Consider the following 13,737-nt stretch of genomic DNA (forward strand, 5'->3'; position numbering starts at 1 on the left):
GTCCTCCAGGACCGTCAGGTCTAAGGCCTCGATGGCCGTCTCCATCCTCTCCAAGTCATCCAAGTTTGTCGAGCTCCAAACCCAACTCCTTATCCGACTCTTTCGAAGGGGCGACCTCTCCTTCGCTTCAACCACTCCGTAACCCCTAAAGCCTTGGCAGCGGTGAGGCAAATGGTGGTGACCGCACAAATGGTATTGATGATGGTGCAAACAATCACAGTGGTGGACATGACAGCGGTGGCAGCGGCGACAGCGTTGGGGATCTCGATCGTGAAGAAGAGAAAAGAGGACGAGTTTTGATGCCGGCGTGTGTTTATCGATGCTTTTTGGCGTTGTGGTTGATGCTTCTGTGGAGATATCATTGATATGAACACGAGAGAAACGAGAAGACGTCAGAAACAGGTTGAAATGGAGGCAATGTCAACAAATGGATATCACCCTGTTGCTCATTCCTCTAGTAGCTGCCACCTTGGGTACCTGTGTCTAAATGTCCACCTTCCGCCCCGTCAAAGTATGTACATACGATAGGCAAGCGGAGTTCTTATGAAGAACTATTTACCTAAGCATACGGATGAAAAAGAGTCTTTAAACAAGTGCTCCTCACTATACCCTATAACTATTATCTCCTTCTCTCAGGTTAATATCTACTCGGTGTTGGGACTTGGTTACTGCGAGATTACGAACTTGGGAGATATCTGAAGAGCACAAGGTGGTTGGGCCCTTGGTCCTTTGTCGAGACAAGCATTGAGTATGCTGGAGGGATGAAGAAGAGTGAGAAATAATTTCACGAGAGGTCACCAGTAACATCAACTTTTTAGATCCCTAGATTGAGATGAAGAGAACTCCACAATTTCTGTTGTCCTATTCACCATTTTCATGACTCATACAGCTCCCGAACACTTCCCCCGACATGACCAAGTGTCAGGTCACGAGAAGAGGAACGAAATCTAGGCCAGCAGTGGACCCTCCAAGCGACGTCCAGCGGCGTGCCCTCAGGCCCCAAATCGTGCCAAGCGCGCACAGTGGTTCTCTCGGGCGAGAAGTTCACCGAGAAGTCGACGGGGCAGTCGGGGCAGAAGCCGTCAACAAAAGTCCTTGGACGTTGCGAAGCCGATTCCAGAGCTGAGCATATCAGAGGTTCGAGTATACTATCACTTCTTTGATGACAGCATATGGTCAATTTTCCCATAGACTGCAGAGATACCGACTCTTGGCGTTGTTGGTATGTCCAAACCGACAATATCAAGTACCTTCCTTCCACGATCTTAGGATAAGCCGCATAATCGGATCTTATAGCGCCCATTATGTCTGAATTTGTTGAAATCCTGGCTCTATGTGGCTTCATGAGCTGATCGAGAATATCCCTTTGCTTCTTGTCAAGGCTACCAAGGCGCTCTAACTTGAGGGCACGCTGGGCACCCCGTGCAGCCATTGTCAACTGGCGAAACGAACCTACGGCATTTCATTTTCACCCACCACTGCCACATTTGCGGGGGCGTACTGGGGCAATAAGCGGTTCGGAGATTCGCGTGATCCTTCCCCAGATCTACCCCGGATGATGTGGATATCCTTGCATGGACGCATTGTCCAGGCTCTGTTTTGATGTCAGCAGGTGCGCGGTATGCGTCCGCGGCGACCGACTACTATCGTGACCCAGTATGAAGACAACTCTTCAGATGCTTCAATTCGCTGTTGTTTCCACTGCCCACATGGCCATGACTCGTGCAGGGTATTCCACGCGACAGTGTGACATTTAGAGACGCGTAATACACATCGAGGCCAAGACAACGTGAATCCGGGCGACTGGGCATCAGATTAAAGCCCCGAGCCTATCAATGTTTGACAGCTGTCAGGTGATGATCTCCGTTCGTCCAGAACGAAATGCAACCAATATCTCATCTCGTGGTAGCATTGATCGGGCTCATCTCCTTGTCGGGTTAGGTCTCGCAGCAATGCCTCATGGGCGCTGACCGCTCCGTAATCCATGGATTCTTCCATTTTCCAAGCCAAGACGGAACCATCCACGCCAAGAGAGCAGTTGCCCCCGCCACTTGCCTCATTGGCGGCGGAACTGCCGGACGTTGTATCGCCAAGAGGAGAGAGAGCTTGGCGGGTGCATGGGTGATATTGACTTCAGTTGTATCTGGTGGTGGTGACACAGAACTGCGAATAAACTCTTGGTGGAATTTGAGCACATGTACTATCCCGAACCAAATTCCCGGGGTTATTTCTGACTCGCCCGCAGTAGCCGCCTGTGCTGATCCGGAAAGTTTCGGCGGCAATTGTGGTGGTACAAAAGTTCCCGTGAGGAGATGGATTTTCGACAGCTGAAAAGGCCAGCAGGATCGTACAAAAAGGATGGCTGCGGATTATTATCTGACGGGCATACAGTATCTACAGGGAAAACTCGCCCGACAGTGATAATGGCGTCACATTGGTTGAGCGCAGTGCAACATTTGGAGAACACAGCCACCTCCATCATGGCCGAGAGGCCACACACCATAATCAAGCTTTTGCCACGTGGAGCTTGCATCCAGTCTTGGTAAGCCAAGACTCAGCAGAGCGACTACTCTTAAGCTTATTATGATGCTTGGATGGAAGATAAAATGTGAGAAGGCAAACTGGATGTCGGGCGCCAAGAGGGTCATCGCGGGCATCAGACGCCCCAGTAAGCTGCCAACATGACCCTCCTTCGGATATCATTTATAATATCCCGCCGCTGCAACATTGTGATCAGCGTAAATATGCGCCCCGTAAGCCCGAAACATAATGTCCCTCTGTGTTTGTTTCGGAAGTGACGGCATGGCCATGCAGAGGGGGAAGAGGGCTTACGGCTCGATGTGACACACGGGAAGAATGGTCCCCCAACCAACCAACAAACGTGTTCCATGTGCCGAACAATTAAGGAATACATGGCGTTGGCTTTAATCTCTCCGTATTTAGAAACACACGAGAATCCAGCATGAAGCCACGTAGCACGGGAGAGAGATCAGATCCCTCGGTGGCTGGCTTTCTGCAGCCTCCTCTTGCATCACACAGCCGGGGGATGCATTCAGGCTGATGGCCTTTTTGCATTTGAGGGGGGTTACAATCTTATTGCCTGCAACCCTTGCTCACTTGGTCATCACAGCCTCCGAAAACTATCCACGATCGACATTCCTCACCCCGTCGGTCCAATTAGACTCGATCGCGGGGGAAAGTCTCCTCTCCACGTTGATCCTTATTACCTTCCTTTAATCGCCTAGAGCGAATCGCAGATCTGAACAGCTTTGACCTCTCCCCCGTCCCCGCATGTGAGGGCTTGCAGGGAATCGGGGTGGACAAACGCGCCGAGGCACATCAGAGAGGGAAGAGACAAAACGGTATTCGGGCCGCCTTTGAGATCTTCTTATATGGCGGTGTTGTTCCCCCAGAAGTTGGGAGAAGCTGTCAATCATTGTTCTTCTTTTTCAGCTTTTCGCCATGACGACCGATAGCACTAGAACGCCGCCGTCGGAGCCGGAGAAGCCCACGACTGTGGACGTTGAGAATGTCTCCAAGCTTCCTCCCGCGTCTGCCATCGAGGCGGAGCGTGCTCAGCTTCTGGCAAACCTGCCCGACCCCGACGCGGGGAAAAGTGAAGAGGAGCGCCGGGAAATTGTTAGTTGCCCTACACATGTACATCTTGAGCTATCTTACTGACCATCGCCAGGACAAGAAGTTGATGTGGAAGGTTGACATGTGGCTCATCCCTTGGCTCTCTCTCCTCTACCTCCTCTCCTTCCTCGACCGAACCAACATTGGAAACGCCCGTCTCGAGAATATGGAAGCAGAGCTCGGCATGGTGACGGGCGACTACAACATGGCCCTCACCATCTTCTTCATCAGCTACGCCCTGTTTGAGCCCATCACCAACGGTCTCCTTAAGCGTCTAACCCCGCGTATCTTCTTCACAGGCATCATCATCGCCTGGGGCATCGTCATGACTCTCATGGGTCTGTGCCACAACTACCCCGGTCTCTTGGCTGCGCGATTCTTCCTTGGTGTCGCCGAGGCTGGCTTGTACCCCGGCGTCAACTATTATCTCGGCTGCTGGTACAAGAGCTCCGAGATTGGTGCCCGGTCGGCCATCTTCTTCTCAGCTGCTGCCCTCGCCGGATCATTTGGCGGTTTGCTTGCTGCTGCTATTGCTCAGATGGACGGTACCGGTGGCAAGTCTGGTTGGGCTTGGATCTTCATCCTCGAGGGTTTGGCGACCGTCTTTATTGGCATCTTTTGCTGGTGGATGGTCTTTGACTGGCCTGATACTGCCCGTTTCTTGTCCCCCGAGGATCGCATCCGCGTTCAACGCCGTCTGATCATGGACCGTCAGGGTCGAACTGCTGAAGACTTTGACAAGCGATATATCTGGGCTGCCGCCAAGGATTGGAAGACGTACGGGTACATGGTCATCTACATGGGCTGCCTGATGCCTCTGTATGCCTTCTCCCTCTTCCTTCCCACTATCCTTCGTGGCATGGGCTACGTCGGCACGCGCGCGCAGCTCCTCTCCGTGCCTCCGTATGCGTGTGCGGCGTTGGCCACCATCTTCGTTGGTTTCACAGCGGATCGGACCAAATGGCGAGGCTTTTGCAACATTGCCACTGTTTGCGTGGGTATCATTGGCTTCATCATGTTGCTGGCTAGTGACAAGCCAAAAGTTCAATACGGCGCCGTGTTCCTTGGAGCAATGGGTAAGTCTAACACCTTCCGTTATCACGACTTCGCTGATCTCTTGCAGGAATCTATCCGACCGTGTCCAACACCGTGTCTTGGGTCAACAACAACATCGAGGGCTCCTTGAAGCGCGCCATCGTTCTCGGAATGGTTGTCGGCTGGGGCAACCTCAACGGTGTCGTCTCATCCAACATCTACCTCGACCGACAGAAGCCTCGCTACTGGACTGGTCACGGCATGGTGCTTGCTTACCAGATCGTCTTCCTCCTTGGCGGCTCCATCTTCATGCACTTTGCGCTTCGTTGGGAGAACAGGGCGCGCAGGAACGGAAAGCGCAACGCCAAGTGGGACGCCATGAACGATGAGCAGAAGGCTATCAGTGGTGATGTGCGCCCTGATTTCATGTACACGCTGTGATGACTCTATTGCTTGTGGTGTTGGGGGACAAACTGAGGCGTGGAAAGATCTGGTGCAAGGTTTTATAAGGGGCTACTTAGGTATTTAAGTATCTATAGTCATTTCACAAGTATCTAGATGCCCATGAATATATACACACTCACTCATCGCCCCTGGCCGAAGATTGGGATATAATCCGCATATCTCCACACCGCCCCATCGAATCCTCTCACTACAGTGGTTGATCACAACCACCAGTCTTCCGTAGTATAGTGGTCAGTATGCAAGCTTGTCATTTACAATACGCTTGAGACCCGGGTTCAATTCCCGGCGGGAGAGACGCCACGCGAGCAATACCTCGCGATCTTCTTTTTTGGTGTTGTCGGCGTCGTTGCGATGTTGTCAAGGGCGTGGCAGGTGTTGCCTTTACTCTCATAATTTTGAATAAGCACTCCTATTGAAGAAGAACCTAAGTAATAACCAAGGGCGCATTCTAGAATAATAAGATATTTAATTTCGCACTGACCTTTCCTACTCAGAGGTCGGTACCACTTGTCTATATATCCCAACACTACTACTAATAACGCCGCAGATCCCAATAAGACCCTCGTTTATTCGTGTTAGCCCAGCCGCGGACGATGAGATTCCCAAGTCACACAGGTTTGATAGAAGCTGAAACTTGTCAATGGCGTGTTTACTAGTATCCGGTGTTGTATCAGCACACAGCGACAGCCACAGAGCTTGGCCAAAGCACTCACCAATGACCATTTGCTTCGCTATCCATGACATCCTTGTCTTTCCGATACTGCCTCATTCGATGGCAGGAGTAGAGCTGTGTACAGAGCCCGCACACTACAGCGCTGAACCAGAACTGGGCGGCTTGCAGAGTTATGCGCCGCGAGCTCTTCCCGGGATGGAGCCCTAGGCTGTCTAGTATGGTCACGCTGTCCAAAACCAGGTATGCAGCCAAGAGAAAATGACGAAGAACTGAGACGTAGCGGAGGAAACAGTCGTGATCCACGCCGTTGGATGAGGCGCTGGCGGCCTTGGTGGCGGTCTGGATTTGTTCCACACTCCGGCCAGCGCGTAGCACCTTTCGCGTAAGTGCAAGGCGACTCATAAAGACCACCCATCGCTCTTTGGAAAGAATCAGGTGGTCGTGTCTCGTCAAGTACCAGATCCTAAACCGTGAATAAAATTGAAACAGGCGTATGAGCTTATCTTGACCCACGACGGTGGACGAGAGTCTCACAAAGTGGGAGACGCATGGGTGAAAGATGAGTTTATGGACCATGGTAAAGTTGGAGAAAATTCAGCAGGGAGTACGGATTGATTAAGGAAGAAAAATATAGTCGGGGCGGTGCCGAGATGTCAAGGCCTCACCAAGTAGACCATACTGTACGGTCTGTACAGGAGTAGTCCATGTATCGGTAGCTTCCGAACACCTCTCGGGGGCGGTAAGTCGGAATCCGGAGTGTGGGCCATGAAGGATAAGCCATGGTTGGTGACTCGGAAGAATACGAAGAGTGTCGGGGCACTCTCCGGGTTCAACGCCAGCAAACACCGAGGCAACTAGCTTAACACAGTGAGCGGATATGATCGTACCAGTGACTGCGCATATAAAGTCGTGCCTTACACTCTTGTCCAAGAATGCCTTAGACAAGTCACTCATTCTTCTCGTAGTAGGCTCCTCTCAATACAAACGAAATTATCACCACCCGCACAATAGGATTTTTACTCCTCTCTCACCATGCTTTCCCACGACTCCGAGATCATCATCGTTGGGGGTGGCGTTTTCGGCCTGAGCAGCGCTTTGTGGCTCGCGCGCGGTGGCTACAGAAACATCACTATCTTCGACCGATGTGCCTTTGACAAGAACGGGTACGACCCCTCAAGGGGCTGTGATGGCGCTTCGGCAGATATCAACAAGGTCTTTCGCATGGCTTATGCTGAGAGGACAGAGTAAGATAGCCCCCGTTGTTTACTTTGAATGGAGTGAAATGCTAACATTAGTTCCTTAGTTATCAAGACCTGGCCATCGAGGCGAGAGATTTCTGGCTCTCGTGGAACAAGGCAATCGCCGAGGCCAACGCTTCCGATCTCCCAGAGGGTTTAACTCCAGAAGACAAGCTCTTCTACATCTGCGGATCGTATTTCCTCGCCGAGGGTCCAGAGCTGCGCGACTACTATGCAGACAGTCTGAAGACGATGGAGAAGACGGCTCCAGAATTCCGCAGGATGCAATTTGTCAAGGTATGAACGCCGGTGATTCTCGACCTTTCGACTGACATCATTTTGAGGGAAACGCCCAAGACGAGAAAAGGCTGGGGCAAATTGATCCCAAGTGGGTTGAAAAGTATCACATTATTGACAGGATCAATGGCGGGAACACCAATGGCTTCATAGACATCCAGGGAGGCATTACCATCGCTGACAAGGCATGTCATCCTAGAACTAGGTCTCTCAGTTTTGCACCAACTTCTAATCTCATGAGTGTAGGCCTGCATATACGCAAAGTTCCTATGTGAGCAAGTCGGAGTCAAGTTCGTCCTGGGCGATCCCCAGGGTAAGCTCTCCAGCCTCATCGTCGAGAACGACGGCTTGAACAAGAGGGTGGCTGGAATCAAGACGTGCGATGGGCTTCGTCACTTCGGAGACTTGGTCATAGTCGCTGGTAAGTAGATTCAGTCCGCTGCGTGCCTGTTCCTCAAGGCTAACACACATCAGCCGGCAGCTGGACTGCATCCATCATCCCGGAAGCTCACAAGACTGTCGAAGCAACGGCAGGGACTGTCATGTTCATTGACATTCCGAAACACCGACAGGACCTCTGGAAGAAATTCCACCCTAACAACTACCCCGTCTGGTCTTATCGCAGGGGAGAAGGGGAAGAGTCTGTGCACTCACTTTTCACCCAAGAAGTTGTGCTGACCCTCCTGCTAGCTATTACCAGGGCGGCGGATTCCCCATCTCCAAGGAAGGGCGACTCAAGTTCGGATTTCGGGGCCGTAAAGTGAGTTGAAGCTATAGCCGTCCTGCACTTAGTTGCTTACATACGAGACAGTTCACCAATTTCCAAGCTCACCCAACGCAGCCAGACCTGTAGGCCTAACATCTTCGGGTTCATGGACGCAGGCTGACATGTTGCAGCCGGATTTCCACTCCACGAACCAAGTACACCGAGAAGCGCATCAACACGGTGCCTCTGTATGGCCTTTCGCGGATGAAGGAAGTCATTGCCCAGGCATTTCCCGAGTTGGCCGAATTTGGTTTCACAGATAGCAGAGTGGGTGCAACGCTAGAGATTGTTGATCGGATCAAGGCTGATGTGTGACAAATTTAGCTGTGCTGGTACACTGACAGCATCGACAACGACGTGGGTGCTTTGCCAATCCACCCGCCTGTGTTTATTACTAACAGTCGCAGTACGTGATTGATTACGTGCCTGGATATTCCGACTCCCTCTTCATCTGCACAGGAGGCTCGTGAGTTTCCCCATCCTTGTGGTCTTGTGTGGTTCACCATCATTTGCTAAGTACCTTGCAGTGGACATGGCTTCAAGTTTCTCCCAGTGCTCGGAAAGGTAGGTCTCATGAGATCCAGTTTAATAATAGCATCATATGCTGACATGTCCATGTCAGCATGTCAAGAATCAAGTCGAGCGTGTCCCTGACCAGTTCACACCTGTCTGGAAGTGGCGAGTTGCCCAGCAGGGCAAGCCGAACAACGGTCTGTCGGAGGGAGAGGATGGCCCGAGGGAGATGTCCAAGCTCAAGATGGCTTCTGGTATGTGCCTCTGAGTCAGCGATTAACCTACCATCATGTGCTAACTGGCCCCGAATAGCTCAGGATTTCAAGATGAAGCGGGTAAGACCAATTGTGCGACAAACTCTAAGCACAAAACTGACTGTGAAATAGGTTCCCATGCAGAAGCTATAAGGCGTTTAATGTTGCAAACAATCTGCAACCACATTGGTTCCGCCTTGGCAACAGGACAGGGGCAAAAGGGCTGAATGACCATTTATCTTTGATAGTACTAGACGTCGGTAAACCAAATTCTCTCAATAATCTGGGTGCGTCGCGAAGTCACTTATAAATCCTGCCAACAGCCCATCAACTCCATCCAACACTCCAGCTTCCGCCATGTCGGTTAACCAATGGCTCCAGTTGTCATCATCCCCGAGCTCGACTTCGCCTAACGGGGGAGCCGGGCTTGGGGCTGAACGACTCTTGTTGATCACCATGGCGATTGTACGGTTTGCAAGGGCTTCAAAGGTATCGCGGTAAGGCGCCGCACTTTGCCAACCCTCCGCAATCGCCACCAACACCATGGTGCAGTCGGTGCATGTTTTGCTGACATCCTCTGGGCGGACCGACTCCAAGACTGTAGGATACGTCCACAGACAATGCAGGTATGTCAAACCAGACAAAAAAAGACAGTGAAGGGTCCCCCACGTATATCTAACTGCTGTCCCTATATAGAGCCGACGGTAACTTTGACAGATGTTCCTGGAAGCCTGGATACATTCCTCAAAAACCTGCCTGTTTGACTCCCTATACTCTGCTAATTGGCCGCGATATAAGAGCATCATGGTGTAGCTGTAGTTCAGCTCATACCAAGTGCTAATAGAGAAGATGGACAGGTCATCATCTTGCCTTGGCCGTGAAGGCGGAGCTTCCGCCAACCAGGTGTCCAACTCTGCCCGTAACTCTCTGATGCGAGGATACCAGGCACCATGTTCGACGTCTGAGCGCGAGGCACCTGAAAAAAGCGAGGTGTGTATCTGAGCCCAGATATGCCGTAGTTTGAACACGTGGATGGCAGTGGACATTGTTGTCGCTGGCTGGCTGTGGTGGGACCGAGGCGGGCTGGTGATGCCGGCTTCAGTGATGGCAGAGTCGTCGACATCTGATGGATACTGTGCATTTCAGGTGTTTAGTATGGGGCAAAGACTGATGGGGTGCAAGATTTGTGTTACCTCGGCATCGATCTCCTGAATCGGAATACCCAGCGGCCGCCCCAGCCTCAAGGCCACGGTGCAGTCAATTCCATTCGCAACCCAGAAGACTCTTCTGCGCATTTCTTGTTGAAGTGGGTTTGCGGTGGGTGCAAGACGCTTGATTCCTCGGTGATAGCCCAGTTCGATACATTGACGCAATGCAAGGCCGGATAATTTCCTGATTTCTTCATCAGCCGCCGTGTCAATCAAGCTAAGCTGGCATGTCGCTTATACCAGAGGGATGGTCCGTCCATCGAGCGAAGAGAGTACATGGCATAACACAGTAGGGCTTGAATGGACTCTAGGTTATCCTTGGACAATATGTCGGTGAAGAGCTGAGCGGACATGTACAATTGCTGAGCAAGACGGCATCAGCTCCGGGGGCGCATGTCTCGGGTCAGGAATTGAGGCTCACCTCGGCCAGAGACTGAGTGTTCGGTAAGAGAAGAGATGCAACGGCATACACCTGCCATGCCGTCAGCCCCAAGCTCAACTAGGTATTGCTGACCAATCTTACCATGTTGAGGAAGAACAATGGCGACGAAGAAAATCCTATTTCGGACACGTCATGAGATGAACCATAGTGTCTTGCCTCCCAAGCTCTGAAGGTCGGCTCATGCAGAAAAGGGTACTGAGGGTGGATATGCTTGAAATAGGCATTGCTAAGCGTCAGAGCGACCTCATAATCTGGCAACAGACAAGGAGACGGCGGCGATGCATGCCTATTGTTGAGGCTGGCCAGTGTGGGCTCACTGGGCAAGTCTCGGCTGAGAGAGAAGTTGATGATGCGAGAAAACGCAAACGCAGACGATGAACCGAGATACTGAGGCTCCATCTGTGTCGTCCGAAAGTCCAACATGCCTACTCTAGATGACAAGTCGCTGGTTCCCTCACCATTGTCTGGTGTCAGTTGGGTTGACGGGGTGCTTCCATTGGAGCAGCCTCCTACAGGGCCCAGTGGAGATTGTGTCGTGCCTGAAGAGGATCTGTCGTCACGGCCCTCAAGGCTGGCGACGCGGCCTTCTAGGACCTCCAGGTAATTTCGGGGTCGCGTCTTCTTGCTTTTGGGGTCTTGGATAAGACAGGCTATGAGGTCAATGAGCAATGAATTACTTCATGCCTAAGTTACGGTTAATGCTTACCGATAGCCAGCCTCTTGCAGTTACCACAAGCAGGGTTTTGGTCATCGCACTGGTTCAAATCAGATTAGCCTTGCTCAGGAGGTCTGCATCCCTGAAGTCACCTTGAGTTTCTTCTCTTTGCAGTTCAGACACGCTTGGTGGGCTCTCGTTCCTGGAACCCGTCGCCGCCGGAGAGGCCCTTGTCTTCGACTCCTGCTGTTGGCCTGGAGCATTTTGTTTGGTATCTGAAGATGTCATCTCTTGCCATGGCAGACCAGACCCTCTTGCCTGTCAGGGAATCGAGGTGGGCCAGATCAGAGATGCCAAGTCCATGCGTGCGGGGTGATGATAGCCATGGGGGCCGGTCGGTTAACCAAGATATGCTATGCCCCTTTCCGATTGGCTGCTCGTATTCTTCCGAACACTAGGTTCCCTATCTTGGATAACGACTCGTATTCTTCCGGTACAGGCCTGAGCTTGCCCAAGATATCGGGGATGAGAACCGTGTTGTTGAACGCCGTCAATGCTGGCATATAACAGCGCTGGACAGTCCCTCCAGTTGCTGTGTCAGTTCAAACGCTCCATTATCACGACTTGACAAACAACGACAGAGAACGTCAGAATGCCCATCAAGGAAATCTTCACCGAGTCAGTCCTGGCAAAATATGCCCGGACTATCAAAGCAACTCCGCGAGATCTAATGGTCAACAGGAGCCTGCTCTTCTCCTGTGCCGTCTACGCTTTGGCAGGTCTTCCAACCAGTGAATCTACCGTTCGTTATATTACGAAAATCCTTTCATGCTAACTAGCAAAAAGCCTGGGACCAGGGATCTTCATCTGTCGTTCCGTCCCTGCCCGGCTTTCAAAAGCAATTCAACGTTAAATCGGGCGCAAAGGCTAGCGACATCCAGAACTTCATCTCCATCATCTACATCGGCTATGCTGTTGGTGCGGCCTCGTCGTTTTTCGTCAACGACCGAATCGGCAGGAGATGGTCTTTTCGCCTGTACGCTTCGATCTGGATTCTCGGACAGATGATCGCGACAGCCTCCCCAGGGTGGGCCGGCCTGTACACAGCACGTATAATCTCTGGCATAGGGATCGGCTCACTCAGTGTCACCGGGCCTATGTCTATCGTTGAGCTCGCTCCCGCCGAGATACGTGGCCTCCTTACAGCTTGGTACACCATCGCCATGGGTATCGCCTTGTTTACGTCGGTGTTTTGTGTGTACGGCATATTCTTGCACATGGACCCTGGCAGGCTACAGTACCAGATCGTATGGTTCTCACCGGCAATTTTCATGTTCTTTGCCATCTTGGCCAGCTTCTTCATTTGCGAATCGCCCAGATGGCTCATGATGGTGGACAAGAAGGATGACGCTGTCTCGACCTTGGCCAAGTTGCGATGTCTGCCAACCAATCACCCACGCATCGAGGGGGAGATCCAAGACATCGAGAACTCGATCAGTGGCATGGGCTCCAGTTTTGTTGACATCGTCAAGGAGACTTTCACCGTCCCCTCCAACCTCCGCCGTCTGCAACAAGCCTTGATCTCATACGCTCTTGCTCAACTGTCGGGCGCCAACTCTGTCACCTCGTACTTCGTTCCAATCATGAGCATCATGGGTTTGGGTGGTGACTCGGCTCGGAGCATGTTCTTGAGCGGCATGTACGGCATGTCCAAGTTCTTCTTTAGCATCATCGCGTCGTTCTTCTTCATTGACGCCCTTGGAAGACGTCGGTCTCTGTTTGTGGGAATAGCAATGCAGCTGATCGCGCATGTCTACATTGGTGTCTTTATCAAGTTCCACCAGGAAGGTCCCGTTTCGTCCAGCGCATCCCATGCAGCCATTGCAGCCCTCTTCGTTCACGCCTTCGGGTACGCCGTCGGTAGGTCTCTGAAACAATTTCCATATGGATCCGTTACTGACAGGAGTGCCAAGGCCTGTTCGTCCTTCCTTATATCTTCGGTGGCGAGCTGTGGCCGAACCGCATCCGCTCCTTCGGCGGAGCCGTCAGTCAAACCTTTCATTGGCTCTTCATCTACGCCGTCAAATACAGCATTCCCTCGCTCCTGAAGACAACTGACAACTGGGGGGCATTCCTATTCTTCGCTGGCTGGTGTTTCCTGGCCCTTATCTACGTGTTCTTTATGGTTCCAGAGATCTCTGGTCTCAGTGTCGAAGAGATTGGCTATCTCTTCAAAGGCTCTTGGTTTAATGCCTATAAGCGTTCTCAGCGAGGCCCGGTTATTAACAGCGTTGAGAGCGGTGATGCCAGATCATCTATTGAGCCGAGGTATGTAGCTCATTCTTTCCGTTCTAGAGAAATTATGAGTTTAACTAACATAAAGTAAGGGGAGATAAGAATAGTATAGTTGTCAAGGAGTAAAAAGAGGTAGTATATTATAGATCTTAGTTAAAGGGGATTATGAGTAAATATATCTCTTTCATAACCTTTTTGCGATTTAGTTCCTGACGGGAGAGACGCCACGCGAGCAATAACTCGCGATCTTACTTTTTGGT

The 13,737-nt window shown here is 51.6% G+C and overlaps 2 protein-coding genes and 2 pseudogenes across 4 annotated transcripts, besides 2 other annotated features; 3 read left to right on the top strand and 1 right to left on the bottom strand.

Moving 5' to 3' along the window:
• The first annotated feature begins 3,453 nt into the window (after positions 1–3,453).
• On the top strand, positions 3,454–5,112 carry NCS54_01335100 (annotated as a pseudogene). The gene is made up of 3 exons: positions 3,454–3,639; positions 3,692–4,712; positions 4,760–5,112.
• Positions 3,454–5,112: a sequence feature.
• A 1,729-nt stretch (positions 5,113–6,841) lies between these two features.
• On the top strand, positions 6,842–9,030 carry NCS54_01335200 (DAO domain-containing protein; the record flags this gene model as incomplete). The annotated part of the gene is made up of 14 exons (XM_053158551.1): positions 6,842–7,053; positions 7,113–7,344; positions 7,392–7,529; positions 7,591–7,765; positions 7,819–7,984; positions 8,035–8,104; positions 8,156–8,193; positions 8,242–8,377; positions 8,435–8,467; positions 8,518–8,576; positions 8,638–8,674; positions 8,733–8,877; positions 8,936–8,958; positions 9,010–9,030. The coding sequence occupies 14 exons, from the start codon at positions 6,842–6,844 to the stop codon at positions 9,028–9,030; spliced, it is 1,485 nt and encodes a 494-aa protein (XP_053014526.1).
• Positions 9,031–9,645: 615 nt separating this feature from the next.
• NCS54_01335300 (Fungal-trans domain-containing protein) lies at positions 9,646–11,445 on the bottom strand (the record flags this gene model as incomplete). The annotated part of the gene is made up of 8 exons (XM_053158552.1): positions 9,646–9,655; positions 9,709–10,010; positions 10,071–10,269; positions 10,326–10,447; positions 10,507–10,557; positions 10,609–11,177; positions 11,234–11,282; positions 11,335–11,445. The coding sequence occupies 8 exons, from the start codon at positions 11,443–11,445 to the stop codon at positions 9,646–9,648; spliced, it is 1,413 nt and encodes a 470-aa protein (XP_053014527.1).
• A 380-nt stretch (positions 11,446–11,825) lies between these two features.
• On the top strand, positions 11,826–13,578 carry NCS54_01335400 (annotated as a pseudogene). The gene is made up of 4 exons: positions 11,826–11,988; positions 12,029–13,102; positions 13,156–13,514; positions 13,570–13,578.
• Positions 11,826–13,578: a sequence feature.
• Positions 13,579–13,737: the final 159 nt, after the last annotated feature.

The sequence above is a fragment of the Fusarium falciforme genome, chromosome 11 (assembly GCF_026873545.1).
Source record: "Fusarium falciforme chromosome 11, complete sequence".
Taxonomy (NCBI): domain Eukaryota; kingdom Fungi; phylum Ascomycota; class Sordariomycetes; order Hypocreales; family Nectriaceae; genus Fusarium; species Fusarium falciforme.